At 39.5% G+C, this 19,076-nt stretch overlaps 2 protein-coding genes across 8 annotated transcripts in view; one reads left to right on the forward strand and one right to left on the reverse strand.

Annotated features, from left to right (window-relative positions):
- The first annotated feature begins 64 nt into the window (after window positions 1–64).
- PMM2 (phosphomannomutase 2) lies at window positions 65–8,673 on the forward strand. Its single transcript, XM_062588347.1, has 8 exons — window positions 65–162; window positions 377–488; window positions 1,539–1,615; window positions 2,525–2,616; window positions 3,384–3,483; window positions 4,455–4,530; window positions 5,642–5,757; window positions 7,686–8,673. The coding sequence occupies exons 1-8, from the start codon at window positions 94–96 to the stop codon at window positions 7,788–7,790; spliced, it is 747 nt and encodes a 248-aa protein (XP_062444331.1). The 5' UTR covers window positions 65–93; the 3' UTR covers window positions 7,791–8,673.
- A 2,344-nt stretch (window positions 8,674–11,017) lies between these two features.
- Window positions 11,018–19,076, reverse strand: part of CARHSP1 (calcium regulated heat stable protein 1) — an 81,761-nt gene continuing 73,702 nt past the window's right edge. For all 7 annotated transcript variants that reach the window (XM_062588518.1, XM_062588519.1, XM_062588516.1 and 4 more), the window contains one exon: window positions 11,018–12,479. In XM_062588518.1, the coding sequence (XP_062444502.1) occupies window positions 12,317–12,479 (163 nt within the window). In that variant the 3' untranslated portion in view covers window positions 11,018–12,316. The remainder of the gene's footprint in view (window positions 12,480–19,076) is intronic.

Consider the following 19,076-nt stretch of genomic DNA (forward strand, 5'->3'; position numbering starts at 1 on the left):
GCCCCGCGCCGCCGCACTGCCTGCCGGGAAGGGAGGGAGGGAGGAAGGGAGGGGCCGCGGGCGCCCCGCCCTTCCCGCCGTGCCCCGGGCGCCATGGCGGCGGCGCGGACCGGCGCGCTCTGCCTCTTCGACGTGGACGGGACCCTCACGGCGCCGCGGCAGGCGAGTGCGGCGGCGGGGGGACGCGGCCCTGCTCTCCCTTCTTTTCCCTTCCCTTCCTTCCCCTACCCTGCCCTGCGCCTCCGGGGGCTGGGCGGGGCGCCTGCCCCGGCGCGTCGCGGGCGAGCTGGGAGCGGCTGCTTCCTCCGGAGAGGCCTCGCTAACGCCCGCGGAGCTCCGCGCGGCGCGGGCGCTGATCGCGCTGCTGCTTTTCCAGAAAATCACGGCGGAAATGGCGGCGTTCCTGCAAAAGCTGCGCCAGAAGGTGAGAGTGGGCGTTGTAGGCGGCTCAGATTTCGAGAAGATCAAGGAGCAGCTTGGTGACGACGGTAAGGAGGGGACCGAGGCAGCGCCGGGCGCCGAAGAGCTTCAGAGGCGCCTCTGAAGGTTAAATATTAACCCCGTTAGCCCTTGCTTCAAACTCGCCGTTCCTTATTTTTGTTGTGTTGCACTCAATTCGTGGAAAGTTATTTATAGTCGTTTAGAAACTGCATTTGCATTTTACAGCTATTTAGGTATCTCTTTAGAGGATTGTTACTAACCATGTAATTCAGACTCTGTAGGCGTTAGGAAGGTGTTTGAACGTTGTCCTTTTAAAACTGAGTCGTGTCCATAACGTGTACGCATACAGGCTACTCGGTTGTCTAGCTTATCCCTGAGGGACCTGATTTTGATAGCTGTGGGGTTACCAGGGAGAGACAAGCTCCTCTTTGAGAGGCATTTGCCTTTCTCCATGAAAATCACGATGGTAACATAACGGTCTTGACATAACGGATGCCACTAATCGCCTTCCCTAATGCACGTCAGAATTTGTTTGGCCTAAAAGCAGTCTCCAGCAAGCACTCTTACCTTGCAGTGTAGTAAGATTCTCACAACTCCCAGTCATCGAATGTGGTTGGTCATTTAGTGTACCATCAAAAAAAATAATAATAACAGCTCTAAAATGGTAGTATTTTATTTGTTCTCTAGCCAGGCTGTGTGCCAGGTTTTTGCAATATTTAAGGTATTTAGCACTTCTTATATTTAAGTGCAAAAATCCTGCATTTGTGGGAGAGGAAGAGCCTTCAAACAAAGTATAAATAATTTAACTGAAAGACCTCAATATGATTTGAGATGCATGCTAATCTCGCTGAGAGAAATGAGTGGCTTTGATCTTGCGTTCAGTGTGATGCTGCTAAATCTTCCATGTTTTATAATCTAACGTTTACTGTATTTTAAGATATTTAATCAGAGAATCAGTAAGGTTGGAAGGGACCTCTGGAGATCTATTCCAACCCCCCTGCTCAAGCAGGGTCACCTAGAGCATATATAAGATCTTCCATAAAAATAGAGTGTTTTAGAGGAAAATTATAAATTACTACCTTTTTGTTTGGTTTTAGTGGTTGAAAAATTTGACTACGTTTTTCCAGAAAACGGTCTTGTAGCATACAAAGATGGCAAATTCTTGAGCAAGCAGGTATGTTTGAAATTTTCAGTTAAGTGGAATTTTCTAACCAAGATTTTGCTTTCTTGCCACAGTGCAGTCTTCTGTAATCACCCTCCTAGATAAGGCTGACATTGCTGCTATTGTTATACATTATTTCTGCAACAAATTATTCATTTGGCGCTCTGATATGTGCAGTGATGATCTTCACCTTAAGCCTTCTTGTCTGGGATGTTCTCAAAACCAAAAGTTGTTTGGAGCGGAGACTGTCTGGCCAAATGAGAACAGTGAAAATTTTTCTATAGGAAATGAGGCTGGGGCCTCTGCTCCCAGAGTTTCTATGGAAGATAGGATGTCATAGCTGATCACCATTAGCCTTAGGGTTCAGCAAGTTCATTTTATCTCCTGTAGTTGCTCTTTAGGATTAATTCAAGAGTGTATGTTCTGATATGCTATGTAAGCTAGAAGTAAATGCTCTAAATGAACAAAAATGTACAACTGATTCTAGATCCCTAATCACTTTCATTGTATCTGTGTTACTAACGGAAATAAAAAAAAAAAAAAAAAGAGAGAAAGAAAAAGAAAAGACCCTGACTGGTACAGTGGTTTCCAATTTATTGGGTTAATGATCTCCATTTCTTCATGCTTGCTACAGTAGACATTAACTGTGACTTTTCATTTAGATCTTCTGTTTCTGGCCCATACTGTCTACAGGTGCCTGTATGGAACATGTTAAATGAGAATATGTTGTTACAGTTTAAAAAGTAAAATAAGGGGAGCCTTTAGTCAGTATCATGTGTGTGTCAGCTGAGTTATTTCTTGAAGGCTTGTTTCTTTCTGGTATTAACTGTATTTGAGTATCTAGTATCTGTGTTCTCTGCATGACCTATTTTTAGAATCTCTGATTCTGAAGCCTTGGTTAAATCATGTTTCTTCTGTTAGAACATTCAGGGTCACTTGGGTGAGGACATACTTCAAGATGTAATCAATTACTGCCTGAGTTACATTGCAAAGATTAAACTGCCAAAGAAAAGGTATGTGCATACATGCATCTCAGTGTCACCACATTTTCTGAATTAGTGTTGAGCATCAATGTATAAAGCAGACTGTTAGTTCAGCAGAAAATGAATAATTTGTGTTTTAGGAACACTGTATTTGAAACAAACAGAGAGCAGTCCACGCATACAAAGACAAGCTCCCATCAGGAGCAGGTGAAAAAGGATTACAAGATGTATTTTTATTCGAAGGTATTCCCAGAACTTTGTTTTCTCTTTCTGAATTTTGATGGACAAGACTTTCTGTAGGATTAGAAATCCTGATTGTTTTCACTTAAGAAGGAAGGAATATTCCCTTGGTATGTTTGGAATTCAGCAGCACAGTGGTTTCCAGAGAATAGAAGTTTGCAGTAAGATCAGCTCTATGTGATACTTGAGGGTGCAACTGCTTAAGATATTAACACGTACTTTGTGTGAGGCTAGCTCAAAGCTCTAAATTTGGTCCTTTCAGCCAAGAGTTAAAGATTGACCTCCCAGGGTATGAAAGTTAGATGGACAGGATGCTTCAGTTGACTTTTAAAACCTGAAGTCAGTAAGGCAATGCTGAGGCTGCTACATGGACATAAAAGTCTGAAAGATTCCTTGGTGCCAGAGATGCTGATGTTTTTTCATGCATACAATGAGAGGCTGAAAGAGACCTCTGATTCCCATTATCTTTAGAATTAAATGGAACCTCACTGTGATACTTAGTATTTCAAGCTATTTTTCATCTATTTTCTGTCTTGCTAATCAATTCTTTTTTTCAGGGGTACTTTTATTGAGTTCCGAAATGGGATGTTAAATGTGTCCCCCATTGGAAGAAGCTGCAGCCAGGAAGAACGCATTGAGTTCTATGAACTTGATAAGGTGAGTTATAACTCTTGAAAATATAGACTCTTCTGAGAGACGCAGTTATGATCAGATTATGATTTTAAGAAAACATTTGCACTTCGTCGGATTTTTATTTTAATTCTTTCTGTGTAGTTGAACAAACTTCTTAGTTCAGGCTTCAGGAAATACATGCAATAGTACAGTGATTTGCAGGAAGGGTAGGTTTGGTTCATTTGTTTCTTCAGTATTCTATGCAGAGTACTGAATGTCCCCTTCTACACAAATCTTTCTGAAAAGCCCTGTCAGACACTCCTTATCTGGAATGTCTATCAGTATCAGTTTTTTTATCTGTTCACAGCAATAAAACTACTCCTTTCCTTGTCAAATCTTTTAAGCCTTTTAAAGTAAAATTTAAAAACTTTGACCAAACTATTCATCTTTTATCCCCTTGTACATCGCTAATTATGCAAGGTTGAAATGAATTTGAGCCACTCTACCTAAGTTCTGTTCCCTCCTACACAATAATATTTTTTTTTAATCTGATACAAAAACTGAACTCTTAACTCCCCAAAATTGATCTTTGACTGTGACTCAGTTAATAGAAGTCTAAGCGCATATAAGCCCAAGGCAGTCTGTAAATATCATTTTTGGAGTATATGGCACTTTCTGTGCCATTTATGACTCTTTCTGTGCCTCAGTTTCCCCTGCTGTAAAATTCAGTTTTACCAGGAGATAGGCATACTTCATTAGTATTTTAAGATTTTGAAATAGCAATGTGAATATCAGAGTGCGTGTGTTGAGTTTTGTTTTTTTTTATATATAAGTTGTTAACAGATTAATGTAGAAATACTCTCAACATATGTTAAATATTAATGGAGTAGACCTATATCACACTAGTCCTAGTACTTGGACCTTTGTATATTTTCAGTGTTCTCTCTTTTTTTTTCCCCAAATCACTAAAGTAACACAGCACATAACTGATGCTTTTTTTTTCTCTCTCTTAACAGAAGGAACACATAAGAGAGAAATTTGTAGCTGATTTACAAAGAGAATTTGCAGGAAAAGGCCTCACATTTTCTATAGGTATCACATTTTAAAGAATTTCACTTAAAGTCATTTAATTTAAATTATATTTTTAAAAAAATCATATCCTCTCATAGATATGACATAACCTCTCATTTGTATGACAGTTATCACTATGGGGGTGGTTGCAGGCACTGCCTGCAAGATTAAGCTTTTTTTTTTTTTCCTTTTAGGCTTTCATTTAGTACATTTTAATTGAAATCCACCAACAAAGAGAACTTCATAGCTTGTCATTAATTGATTGCCTTTTAATGTCAGTTATGTGACAGATTCTGCTCATTTTCAAAACATACTACATACTTCGGATTAGTCAGAGTTGTTTCTACTAACCAATTCTGATCAAAAATGCTATACTAATACAGTTCCAAGTAGCCCTTTCTTTTTTCAGTTCTGTAGCTGCAGTGTGGGAGGAAGAAGAAGAAATCCAAAAGCAAATGCAAGTTTAAAGAAACTGACACTTTTTCAGTTTTTGATATTTAAAAAAGTCTTTTGGGAAACTGATTTAATCTCAAGTCAGGGTTGGTAGTAATAAAATTGAAATTGTTGTTTGTTGGGCTTTGTTTAAAAGGCTGATTGTCTCCTTTTTCTATTTTGAAAGCTTTAAAAAGTCTTTTATATAAAGACAAAAAAATATGAAATAACCCTATCTATAGTGTTAAAAAAAAAAAAAAAAAAAAAAAAAAGCAGTAAAAGTAGTTCGTGTCTGATCCAGACAGAACATACAGGTTAATTTCTCAGTAGTTAGAGGGTAAGAACGCTATGATATAGCACTGGCTACATTCAGTCATGTAGCTTCTTTTCAAAAATCAAAGTTTAAGTGTAATATAATTTTAAAAAATGATCCAGTTTGAGAGTTTTGATAGATTTGCAGGCAATATTATTTGGATTCCTAAACTGAACAAGCTAAAACTCCTTTACTTTGTCTAATGGTTAGTAAATAATCTGTAAATCACAGAATTGTAATAACTGATACCCTATAAACTACTTTCTAGAATTCTAAGACTTAACTGCAGTTTAGCATAACATTTTTGTGACTTTTTCTTCCTCATTTGTTCTCTTCTTCATAAATGTGTTATAATAAAGCAATTTGCTTGGTTCGTATCTATCTTAGGAGGCCAGATAAGCTTTGACGTGTTTCCAGATGGCTGGGATAAGAGGTACTGCTTAGGAATTGTTGCCAAAGATGAATACAGGACAATTCATTTCTTTGGAGATAAGACTATGCCAGTGAGTATATTGTTTAGTATATACTTTTCAGAGCTTCTGCTTTGAAGTACAAGCCACATAGGTTCTAATCAGGTGACTTATGAAACAAAGGCAGAACGTGAGAACACGCAGCTGGCTCTCTTTCGTTGACTGTGCAGTATTGCTCAGTGTAACGCTGAGAGATTGCCTGTGCAATGCTGATAGGCATAATGTTGAATGATTGCCATAAGCAGAGATTTCTGTTCTCTTCTCTGAAGTGAACGCAGTGTTCTTCATAAGGTTAATTTTGGAATGTATTTTTAAATTCTGTAATTATGTTAAAAACCTAGGTGGCTTGACTTAATAAAACTGATTATGCTGCGTGCTAGTTGACGGTAGTTTGATAGATGTTTCTTGTTGGCTGGTGATTAAACATACTCGTTTTTCCATTGAATTTGATACTCTTTCTTTGTTAACCACTATATCCGTCTCTACATTCAGGAAATGAAATTATCCCTGTTCCTAATTGAAGGCTTCTGCAGGGTTCAGAGGCTTTTGAATACCGAGCAGAGAACTGACTAGGGCTACCCAAAGGGAACTGCAGGTTCAAGGCCCTGGTTGAAATTCAGGCTGTTTGAACACAGCCAAGGGACTGTTACCAGTTCCTTTGAGAACAGGCTAAGTTTTATAAGAAAAAGAAAAGCTTTAAATTCTTTTTCCCTTGACATTGGCTGCAAAAGCAATTATCTGTCCCTCTGGCAATGAGTTTATAGATGGCTGGTTCCAAACCTTGTAATTGGCAGTGCAGCATTTTCAGTGTTTTGAGGTAGTAAAAGTTGCTGTTGACTCACTGAAAAGCAGGGTGGCACACAAGTGACACAAAAAGTAGGTACACTGTTTCCTGAAGTACATTGACTTCTTTCAAGGATCTCTGCTTTTGCAGGTGGCTCCTTTGTTCACTGAGCTAGCTGTGAAAGAACCTTTCGTCATTCCCTTGTGATTAGTAACCAATTGCAAATGTCATGTCAAACTCATGGCTGGCAAGAACAAAACAGGAACAACAATGTTAACACTGGTTTAGCTGAAAAGAGAGGAAATAAGCTGGAAGGAAAAGGATAATGCAGATGACTTAGAAATACCGTGTGCTGGTTCCATTTTCTGTAACAAGTTTTACTCCTTAATATTAACAAGTAAATAATTAAAAATCAATACTGCTCTCCTATATGAGAGTAGTAACATAGCTAAACTTCTACTGCAAGGTTTTTGCTTTCACTACCAGTTCTAACATCCAGGCCAGGAGTTACCTCATGATAGTGTTTGTGGTGTTCTGTGGAAGTTTCAGCATGGGTGTGCTACAAAGAGATGTGAAATCCCAGAACTATATTAACTTGGTGATTTGCAGTTTTTAGCTTTCCAGACGACAGCATCTCAGATGTGATGATACGGTATCTCCTGCAGTTTACAAGAGTTACTGTCTCTCAGAAAATAACCTGAAGGGAAATGTAAAACTGATCTTCTGTAACTTTTAGAATAAGACATGCTCCTACCCTGCAAATTCTGTTTAATTATGCTAGCTACTTTTCTGTTTACGAAAAAGAACATAGGATGCTGCTTGTTGCGTATCCTATTAGAAAGACAGGAAAGACTCTTTCATCAGTATCTTCTGACTAGTAATTGGTTCCAAATGTAATATCCAAAATTCAGTCAGCAAGATAACAGTACTGTTATCTGGCAGCAATAACCTAAATAATATAGTAACAACCACTAGTTAAATTGAACTTTGGTTTCAGTTTGACTAAGGAGGCTGCTTTGAAGGTGTCCTACAGGTAGTTCATTAGCAGCCCTTTAAGTCTGAGGTCAATTCAGCTTCTTTTCAGAATTGCCTTTGTGCCCTCTCCCAACTGACTGTACGCTGAGCTAAATAACATTAAATCTTTTTCTGCTTTTTTTTCCCCCTCTTCTGTTTACAGGGAGGGAATGACTATGAAATTTTCACAGACTCCAGAACAGAAGGCCACAGCGTCACATCACCACAAGATACAAGAAAAATCTGTGAAGAGCTGTTTTTTAAATGAAAGACTCTCTCTCTTTTTTTCGTTTTTTGATGTTACACTTACTTACAAAATAGACAGCCTAGTAACTCAAAACATCTTGCTTCATTCTGTATTATCTTTCATAATTGGTGATAAATAGCAAGTACTTTGTGGATCAGTCATTACTAAAAGGAAGTGTTCTTTGTGAGCAGAACCTTCCTGATAGGATACAGCAGAGTTTGTTTGGGACCATCCTTTCACAGTTTCCATTGGCACAGGTACTTTGTTTTCCTTTGGGTGGGTTGTTTTTTGTGTCACCAGTCCAAAAGACTTTTATGGTGTCTCATCTATTTTCCTGTGAAGTGTTACTTTGGGAACAGTGATCCACTTTAACCAGAAACATCTAGTTTTCTGAGAAGATTAACTCATTCCTCCTCTACCATCAGCACAAGCTCCTTCAATGTAGACTAACTACTAGCTTGGGCTAAAACTGAGGGTATGTTGTACTTAAGAACATAACATAGTTTGACTGCTTACTTTTGTGTTTAAATCTACAGAAGCCCTGGAAATGAAAAAGTGATAGCTTTATTAATGCATAGTCTAAGATATGCTTGACAGTATAAAATGCTTTACAATTCTGTATATGGAAAGATGTAGAACTGTGGCTTTCAATTCTGTTGTCCTTGGGTTTTTTTTTTCTTTTTTTTTGAAAAGTAACTAGTAGACTTCTGTGGTTTCTGTGGTTTCCTTAGCTAACTAAGCATTTCGGAGGAGTGAGGGATGCGGGGGAATTCTGTCTATATGTGATTTATGGCTGTCTTACAATTGGCCTGCAATGTTTTATGCCTAGTTTTTATTTTAAAGCTTCTATTTAAAGATGATGAAAGTTTTAGAGAATTTTTGAATATACTTTGTGCTAAAAATATGAATTATCTGTCATCTGGGATTTTCTTCTTGATGAATAAAAAAGATGGGTTTTCTTTCCTTTTGGGGTGGGAAAGCAGAACTGAGCCTAAAGTCCCCTGACCTCATGCATGTTGCAGTGCACAGTCAGAAGGGGTGTTGACTCCACAATCACTGGAAAGGCTAGACCAACTGGTACTAGGGTTACCTGTCAAAATAATTGTGGTGCCAATCCACAGTACAATTAACAGTACCTTTGCTGTTTGCAGACTTTTTTTTTAATCAACAATAAAAAACTGTTATTAAGCAAACTTGAGTGTAGTAGCAAACTACATTTTTGTTGCTAATTTAATTTCTGTTTTCTTGGTAAGATTTTAACAGTTAGGTGAAATTTTAGTGCTAAGATAAACTGAAATACATTTCAATCAAGATAAAAGTTAAGCATGACAATCACTGTAACTGTTAATACTACTTTCCTTATCTGACAATAGGAATTGTGTGTGAACAATTTACTTTTAGTAAATTTTTCATAAGAAAATGAGATTTATATTTTCCTTTTCTATTTCAAACAACTTACTTATTTTGACAAATAAAATATGCAGACTAGACTTGGTTGTAGTTATGTTGCCTGTCTGTACAATTGAATGATTGACCTGAATCCTTCCAATTTCAGGTTTGGATAATACTTATACAGTTAAAAGTAAACCACATTTTGTACACAAAATCCCCAAAGGGCAAACACACAAGGCGAGAGGGGCATTCCTCTCCTTTTTTATCTTAGCCTTTTAATGTTTCTCATGTGCCTACTTCCATGGCACATGGCCTCAGCAATGTTTATCCTCGCTGAATTTAAAGTACAAGAAACTTAATGAAAGCAAACTTTGGACCAGGAAAGATCTTTTTAAAGTTGGCCATATTTTAGTAGCTCTGTATGTATGTGCACATGTGTATGTGCACATGCATATGTGATGCATCTCACTATTTGATTACTTGCTGCATGGATGTTTCTTGTATTTGCAGAAACTTACCTATGCAAAACATCCTGCACAGGACCAAATCCAAATTTGTTCTCAAACTCAGATACAACAGGGTATATACAAATGCCTGCATACATTCACATCTTAAAATTTACCCTGCTCTTCATTCTTGAATAGCCATTGCTAATAGCTAAGGTTTATCATCTTCTGCCTCTCATGCAAGTTGCTGACAGATGAGAAGCAAACAACCTGCCTCTTAAAAAAAAAAAAAAAATCCACAGTTCCTTTTTTCCGTCTTACTGCTCCCTCCCGAAACCAAGTGCTGGTGCAAAATAAACTCACTTATGCTAAAAAGTTATACAAGACCCTGCATTATGCTCATCAGCTTGGTTCAGTTTTTGTTTTGTTTTTTAAATAGTGACTGTCAATGCTTCCTATCTATCCGTTTTTGTTAGTATAAGTTTAAAAAAACCTCAGCAGGCACAACCCTTCCTGCTTTCAGCAGCATCCACCTGCAGCCTGGCTGCAGCTTTGCTGCAGCTTTGTTAAACCTTGGCTGCTCTATGCTGTTCGAAATGATTTAGCTGTCCCCTTCCAAAATGATTGTTCTGACCTTCCTGCCCTAAGTTTTAGTTGAAACAACCTGGCTATTTATCTTCTCTGTTCCCCCTACTATAACATGTTTATATCAATAATATCTAATACAAAATAATACCTAATAAAAATGTATTTACATATATACTACTATAATATATAAATAATATTTATACTATACACTTATATAATACATAAAACAAGTATATATTATTTTTATAGAATTACTATATAGTAGAATATGTTGTTATATATTTACTATGTTAGTAATATATTAATGTAGAATATATACTCTATACTATTATAAGTAGCTAAAAAACCCATAAATTGTTCTGTTAATGCAAATCAGTTGATATTACAAAGCTTTTTTTGATACTTTTGGGTATCATACAGGTGTACATATGCAGGTACCTACTGCCTCCTCCATCTTTAATACTAATCATCTTAATACAGTTTGTGGAGAGGAGACTGAAAACGCATATCTTTAAAGCATTATAATGTTATTTATTGTAAAAGCAGCATGTAGTACTCCACAAGCTGGGCAGTGTTAAACCCACCACTAGAAAGTCTTAGGTGGAAAAAAAAAATCTATAGCGTAATACTGATGCACCTTAAGGTAAAATAAACTATTACAATAATTACTAACCTTCATACATTTGTGTTCTCTGCAAGTCTTGGAACAGACAGTCTTCTGCTGTGAAAGAGAGTCTTAAGATATTTCATGATACTGCAAGGGCTGATAATATTGCAAACAGGCAACTGAAAATACACTGTTCCATGCAACATAAAGAAGAGTTTCATGCCAACATTTTTTTATTTTTTTATTTGCAAAGTCAATAAAAATCCACTGTTAGGAACATAATAGAGAAAAAAATGCTTCATTTGGAAAAATGTATGGAAGGCAGGTGGGAACAGAACTAATATAGTTGCACTAGTTTGACTAAATAGAATCTTGCAGGCAGAGAAGGGAGTCGCAGCAAGGGTGAGCATATCACATCCTACCAAACAAGCTTTTCAGGGAAATAGAGCTGCAGAATCTACTTTAACAGAACAGCTGAACCTACTAAATAACTTGTACAGCTTTTTACATATGGTCATCTGAACAGCATAAAACTTACGGTTTTGCTCCCCCCTTCTCCAAGTGAAAATATAGCGGCAGACATGGATCAACCATATGCAATCAATGGTCATCTTCAGATTTTTGTAAATTCCAGCACAGTCAGAGCCTATTAAGTATTCACTACTCTACTGCCTTCTACTGCTTAGCTTGAAGCTACCAAGTGTGGTTTTTTGTATCATTATTTTTAAGTACTGGCCTATAAAAATCTGTTGCTAATCAACCAACAAGGCACCAAAATAAATTCACAAACAATCCAGGTTTTAAAAAAACCCACAATATTTCACACGTATGCAGACAAGTAATTTTAAAACATTGCACCTGAAGGGTAACCAGTTGTTGCTGCCAGAACTGTCAGAGTGTAACAACTAGATAGAGATTTTCTATTGTGTGGCAGTTACTCGGAATATCATTCTATGATGAAAACAAATTGCTGCAATGAATCTCTCTCTCAAGCCAACATATTCAGGCACTGTTATCAGCAATAAGGCTGCATGTTGTAGCACTCCCCAAAACACTGCTCATGCACCTACAGTGCCTTTGAGCCATGTCACCACTGCCATGGCTCTAGAAAAGCTTTCATTCAAATCTCTCCCTAATTCGCTCGGGCATTTACTGGAACCAGTTCACAAGACTAAAAGAAAAAACAAACAAACAAAAAAAACTAACAAAAACACCCCAACCCTCTCCCTCCCCCTCCAAAAGCACACAAACTAGGTCTCTTTAAAATAAGTTTTGTAAACACATTAATATATATATATATAGATAGATAGATTTTTTTCCATTAACATTTGAACTGTTTTATTTTTTAAGTATCAAGCCAGCTGTAAAAACAGCAATTTTGGTCTACTTCTGCCTTATTGACAATCTATTCTTTGTTCCTACACAATATGTAGAATATTCATAGGTCAGGTTCGTTGAGAGCCAGTTCCCCACACGCGTAGTGTGTGCAGTGGCAGCGCTCCATACCGAATACCTTAGGAACTGATGACGTGCCCCGACCAGGTCTCGTGTTTGGTTCCAGGAGCTAGATGGGTAATGACCACTTCCACAGCCTGAAGCTTCTCGTTCTTAGGGGGAATGGTGCACATCTTGTAGGTGACTTCATCGCCTGCCACAGGAACATATTCGCCTTCAATACTGTGGAGGGGGAGCTTCAGTTACTCATAAGTCATGTGAACACTCTTACTATTTCACAACTTATTCTACATTTTTATCATAACAAATATCACATGTGCTCCAGATACTTCAGGTTTTATTAGAGCTTACCAGCTGCCCAAAGTTGAGGCTGATTTTGGCTATCTTGCCACAAAATCATATCCAATCACCAGAACACTAGAAACAGTACCACATACAACCCATCCCCCGCCCAAGCTCTTATGTACCTTAAAAAATTAAACAGCTTAACCTGATCTGGGGCAACACTTCTTTGAACCGTACAACGCCTTCTGGCACAGAAATATTACATTCCTACAATCGTTTACTCTCTGGCAGCACTAGAGGGCAGAGTTTATGCTGTTTAGCAATTTGGTACCTAGGGCAGGCTTTCAGGCGAAGCTAAAAGTGAACAGAAATTGTAATTTGTCCCACGGGAAATTCAGAAGAAAAGTTATTGTTTAGTAACTGATCGTATCAATATCATATTGCAAATCCTACCATATCTAAATACAAATCTAAAATCTGTAACGAGGAGTTAAAAGCACTCTCAGGGCTTGTGGCTTGAAACATGCTCTTCAGACCCTCTTTCTCTGAGCTGAACTCCTCTGTCAGAGCTGCCTGAGACTGCACGGCTCAGAGACCCAAGAGCGCCAATCCTCCTCAGAGCAGTGCATGGGAAATGGAAATTCAAATTGAAAGAAGAAAAAAATATTTACAGGGAAGCCAAGATACGGCCTCCTTCATCAGATCTGACAGTCCTTTCCTTCTCCCACCCAGCCTGCCCTAACTGACCTTTATTTACCTCCAAAGCCTCCAGGCCAATCTGTCAACCAGGTCCTGCATCACACTGGGCTTGCTGCATTCAACTCCATCTCTAGACTCCTGCTCTGGCTGCCCTCTTCCATTATTGCATTTCTAGCAGGTTTAAGACTCCTTCAGATAGGAAGGGGTTGCACATCCACGAGCTACTGTCCTCTAAGGGCAGAGGTACATTTACCTTTCTCCCTGCCAAAGGACTACGCCACCATGCTCTGCAGCTGAAGCTCTGGTTTGGAAACAGCATTCCAAGCAAGCATGAGAAGATGATAGTTGTACTGCCACAGATCCTGACAAATGGTCATGGAGCCCCAACAGGAGACACAGGAGATGGTCAAACCACAAGTTAAAGTGGGAACACCTCATGGAGGAGTGACAATGCTTCTCCCACTACAATCTCCTGAATGCCAAACACACCGATGGATTTGATCCTGGTAAAACAACGCCCTCATTGCCACAGGGGCCTTTTATTCTTTGTCAAATACTGATCGCTGCAAACCACTGACAGTAATAAAAGCTGAGAGTCGTATGCCAGCAGAAGACAGAACAGCGGGCCTTCCTCCCGGCTGGCCTCCGAGTTCTGACAGGGCACTGGAGGGAGTTTCAGCCACAGACAAGTCACAGGTTTTGCTATGTCAAAGGCTGAGCACACATCTCATGCTGCTGCATGGTACAGCTCTGTTAGCAAAGACGATGTGCAGACAAAGTTAAGAGACAGTCCTGAGGAGAAGCACTCATTTGTTGTTTGTGACACTTGTATTAGCTGGTACCTGAAAAGCTAGTGTTGAACTCAGCAGACTTGGAGACTTGTTAAGAACAGTGGGAATATTCTAGGAACCGACAGCCAACCGAATGCAGCCAAGCCCCCACAGCCGTCCTCGGTCTCTGTGATACAAACTCGCTATGAATCAGCTTTCCGCAAAGAGAGGAATCAGGTACCATCAACTTGGAGACCACAACAAAAAATCGGCACTAGAGATAAAAGTGTAAATGAGCACTTCTGCACTCTGCTGACCATAGGCCATCACAGATGGCAGCTATGATTGCGTGCAATGCTGCTATAGTGCACCGAACTGACAACTTCATTCAGCTGAACAGGCCAAAACTCAAGATCGTTGCTACCTGCACTAAAAGCACATTGCCATTAGCAGCGACTTACAACACAATCTTTGCATGATTGTGGTAACACCGAACAATCCTAACGCCTTTCAGCAGAAGACACTGCTGCACAGACATTTGATATATACACAGGAATACAGGACTAGTAAAACACAGTGACCAGAAACACCATTTCACAAGTCAGATCTAGTGAAAAGTCTATGTTGGCTCAGGCACAGCTGGGCTGTTGGACAAAATGTAATGAAACATTTTTCTTCATATGGCTTTGAGCACTCAGACCAGCTGCAGACAATGTTTTAGAGAACAGGAGCAGATCAGTTATGCAGAGCTGGAACTAAAATAGGGTCTGTTCCTGAAATTATGGCCACCCACTCTACAGCCCAAAGTATTGCCTTCAGATTCCTACACAGAGGAGGAATACACACAGGGCGCTGTGAACTCAAAGTCACTGCTTCACAGGCATCAAACAAAACGGATGCCCTACCCAGGAAGCTGTTGTTTGGCTTTTTCATGAACAGGAATCTTATGTATTCTATAAAAGCTTCTGTAAAACAGGATGAGATGCATTTATGGATGTGAACATTGGAAATCTGCAAAAGACATCAGTAAGTAACATTAATGTAGAAGGAAAGTGGCTTCTCACTGTCTCTTGAAGCACATAAGCCATGCCAATACACAAAGGCAGTTTTTTAAGCATTTAATATTCAAGCGAGGAACAAATACAGGTTAAGTGCTAAAAATGATGGGGGTTTTTGTTGTGGTGATGTTTGTTTAAAATTGAAATATAAATACATACAAGGATGTGTCCTGGTAAGGGCTCGTAAGTGTACTGGTAACCAAAAGGGTCCTGCTTTTCCAAGGAATCAGAAAGTGACTTGGTATAAATCTGGAAATGGTATACCTAATGTATGACAGGCTGGGTGTCAGGGAAAGGAGAAGCAAAGGAGCAGACTGAAGGACATGTTCTCAGTCATCATTGTCTAGCCACCACATCCTCGGGCAACCATTAGACCATTGGTTGTGGTATCATCTATGGTCCCTGGTCTGCACAGAAAATAAAAAGCCTGCATTAACTCATTAAAAAGCCATTTGCCGACCCAAACCTCTTAAATTTGAATTATCAGGTTAATTACTCCTGTTCCTTGGGCCAAAAAGGCCAAATTAGCCCTAAAATCTATACAATGCTAAAGACATATTTTTCTCCACCATAAAGCACTTCAAGACTGAACACTATGCTGATAGGATTGTATCCTTTCTCATTTTCTCACCTTACACAAACTGACACTGCAAAAGACTGAGGCTTGTGATAAAACTTCATTCACCCCCAACAAGGCTTCTTCTCCAATCCCCTAGTTTGTCTTATTTATTTTCTCGCTTCTTGACATGAGCTTAACTGAGCAAAACCAGGACTATTCTTTAAACAGCTGCAAGAAAAGGCTCTGGACACACAAGCAGATTTCATATCCTGTGGTCAGCCTTCAATCTTGTCTACCACAGACCCGATACTCTTCTTTCCTGCAGCTTTCTGACTACCACACTTGGGGGCTACCAAGTACGGATTATTAACTCATTGCCCCTAATGTTTATGAAAACAAGTGGACAAAGGTCTTAGTTTGCAGCCTGATTAAACTTGCTTGTGAACAACGTTCTTATCACAGTGTTTGTCCACCAAAGGGCAGTTACTTCCACTGGTTCTGGAAACAGTGACACTGGATAGATACACACTTGTTTCAGCACTCTTATCACTAAATGAGGTAGAAGCAGGAACATCCAGCTTGCACAGTATTTTTGGTGGTGTCAAGACAGAATATACGACACTTGAAAGGTGTTGAGGCTGCTGCTGAGTCAAAGTAAGATACAGCACGGGATGACAGAGCCCTGTGCAAGGGGGGAAGATCCTGCAGGAGTAAGAAACTGCCATTTCTTCAAAGCAGGTAAGCAGCAATCTCAAAGTGATTCACCCTGCAACAGTCACGTTATACACAATACACGTTACCTGCATCACTTAGTAGAAGTAGTTAAATATGGAAATCTTTTCTGACCTTATATAGTGATTAAATATTTTTAAGATTATTAAGATCAGCTAAGATCATAGATAATCATCATTTAGATCACCTACGTATAAATTAAATGTTGATCTAAAAATGAAGGCGGAGATTTTCACGGCTACTTAAGAGATTAGTATGCATATTCCCATTCAATGTAACTGATACCTATGCATCTAAGAACTTCAAGAGATTTCAACAAATTGAACTAAAAAAAGGAAATGTTTTCCTGATGCCAGTGTAAGAGACACACAATAGAATTTGCTTTAGATTATCCAGCAACTCCCTTTTCCCAGCTCAGTGCCAATTTGGTACAGTGGAGCATTTTATCCTGCACTATTTTTAGGGAACTGGGAGGTTATTAGGAAATTACCTAAATAAGGAATGTTCTAGTTCCTTCTTCTCACAGCTGCTATTCATATTCCAAAGCTCTAGTTAAGCCTCCTGGGACAAAGACTAAGTCAAATGGAAACATTCAGGAGGAGAGTTTTTCATGAATTCAGAGCCTATCTGGTCAACAAGCCCACAACAGATTGCACTGCATAGCTGCTTCTCCAGGCACAATGAGCTATATTATCTTGTGGACTTCCAAACACTCTTTAACACCTCAACATGCCTCCCAAGACACTTTTTTTTTTTTTTTTCTTTTTTTTTTCTTTTTTTTTTACAGCAGGGCATGACAGAGGAATGAACTAATGAACTACTCTGAATCACTAATCCTAAATGCTGCCACGTACAGTCTGAGAGGTAAGGAGACTTTTCAGTTTCATAGTCAGCCAAACCTTACAGAGATGGCTGGCAGGTAAACCAAGAGCACTGCTGCCTCTCACCCACCAGAGACGGGGCTACTCACATTAATGGCTGGGAAAGACAAGTGCAAAAGAGGTCCAAACACTGAGGAAACTCCAGCTATAAATATCCAAGGTCTCTGCTACATGGTTGCCCTGGTCTCTGGGGGCTCTGGCCTGTTCCAAAGAAACCTTTGCTGGGTGCTACCTCATCTAGAATTGAAACTGCACCTCCCTGCCAGTGCCACAGATGCATCTCCCTCTCATGCAACCCTTCAGTGAGATCTCTAGTCATCTTTTTTGCCTCTGTGTTCAGGGACAGGTATGGCTCCACGTTTACTCTCCAGCAGCTAATTCAACCCAAAGCAGTGCACCGTGCCCCAAGAGAAAGACACCAGTGAGCATAAAACACGTTTTTTTTAATGGATTTGGACTTCAGTGCAAAATTCCCTCTTGCATGAAGTATAAGTTAGAGAAACAGAAGCTTCTTGTTTCTGCAAGTATCCAACTTGGATTCAGTCACATTAATGTCTACTGTTACGCATCTGGAAACCAAAATCAAAAAGACAGTTATGTTCTGTGCTCATTTACCACAAAGAACCTCCATGCTCAGGCATCTGTAGTATTCTGCACTACCCACTGACTGGTGTGCAGATAGAGTATAAATCTTGGCATTGACCTATTATGGTTTAAATCATCTAGGTGGAGAGCACGAGAGAAACTCTTTCCCTGAGAAACTGCTGTAGCTGCTATTCTATCACAGAAACAAAACATATAGCATGCTGCAAATCTGAGCTTTTCTCATGGTGTGCAGGGATATAGATTCTGAGGAGGTTTTGTTACAAGGCAATCATGAATTTAGCAAGCTGGCATTCCTGCATGCATTGATAAAACATAACAGTTTTCTGAGCCAACTGAGAAAGAGGGGGGGGGAAATCCTTTGGAAAACCCTATCCGTGATTTAAACCCCTCCCAAATAAAAACTGATATTCTGCTACCTCTTCTCCCTCCACAGAAATTATCTCAAACACTTCAACAGACACAGCAGAGCATTAGAACAGGATCATGTCAGGAAGGGGAATGTGCAGCCTTAAAGCAGACAAGTCATCCAGTGCCTGAAGTATTTTGAAGGAAATTAGAAAACTCAAATTTGCCTTCTCAGCAGCCTCAAAGCATTAGGCTGAGGCCAGCAGCAGCTGTTTGGCTGCTTCTTCATGAAACCAAGCAGAGAGGCCAGAAAGGTTCTTTCCCTCAGCTCGGATTCAGCTCTCAGTTTGTTTCTAATCATGAATTAATTTCTAATCCACGTTGTTATGCCCCATTAGGAGAACAGCAGCTCAGAAAAGCCAGAAGAAGAGATGTCTGTATCTATGCCTTGTATTGAACATAGTGATCTGGCAGAAAACCAAAAGAGAGAGAGGCATGTGAAAACAAGCTCTCTCTACGGACACGAAGAGTCCAGACAGACAGTCTCCTTGAGGAAGTGGGACAGTGGCTGGCCATAGCTAGGTTCCTCCATACGGGAAGAGCTGGCTCACAGCAAGTCTCCAGCATGACCAGAAACCCAAGTGCAACAGAATAGGACTGTACCCCACTGGGACTTCCACTAAGAAATCACTACTATCTCGTTCAGTATTCCTACATTACAAACATTATAAGCATAATCCTTCCTGAAATCACAATACAGTGTGTAAGGAAATGACAGCAAACTTGGGATTTCTCCAGGGACCCAAAGGTACTGTGGGTCAAAGCAGAGGAAAAAAATACATATAGTGCCAGTTCTACAACATCACTGTTATATATGGGGTCAG

This window comes from Rhea pennata, chromosome 15, assembly GCF_028389875.1.
Source record: "Rhea pennata isolate bPtePen1 chromosome 15, bPtePen1.pri, whole genome shotgun sequence".
Taxonomy (NCBI): domain Eukaryota; kingdom Metazoa; phylum Chordata; class Aves; order Rheiformes; family Rheidae; genus Rhea; species Rhea pennata.

Excerpts from the sequence above, each read along its gene's own strand:
- PMM2 (XM_062588347.1), top strand. The coding sequence starts at position 94 with ATGGCGGCGGCGCGGACCGGCGCGCTCTGCCTCTTCGACGTGGACGGG. Across the intron at positions 163-376 it reads CCCTCACGGCGCCGCGGCAG|AAAATCACGGCGGAAATGGC; the intron begins GCGAGTGCGGCG and ends CTGCTTTTCCAG. Across the intron at positions 5,758-7,685 it reads TTGGAGATAAGACTATGCCA|GGAGGGAATGACTATGAAAT; the intron begins GTGAGTATATTG and ends TTCTGTTTACAG.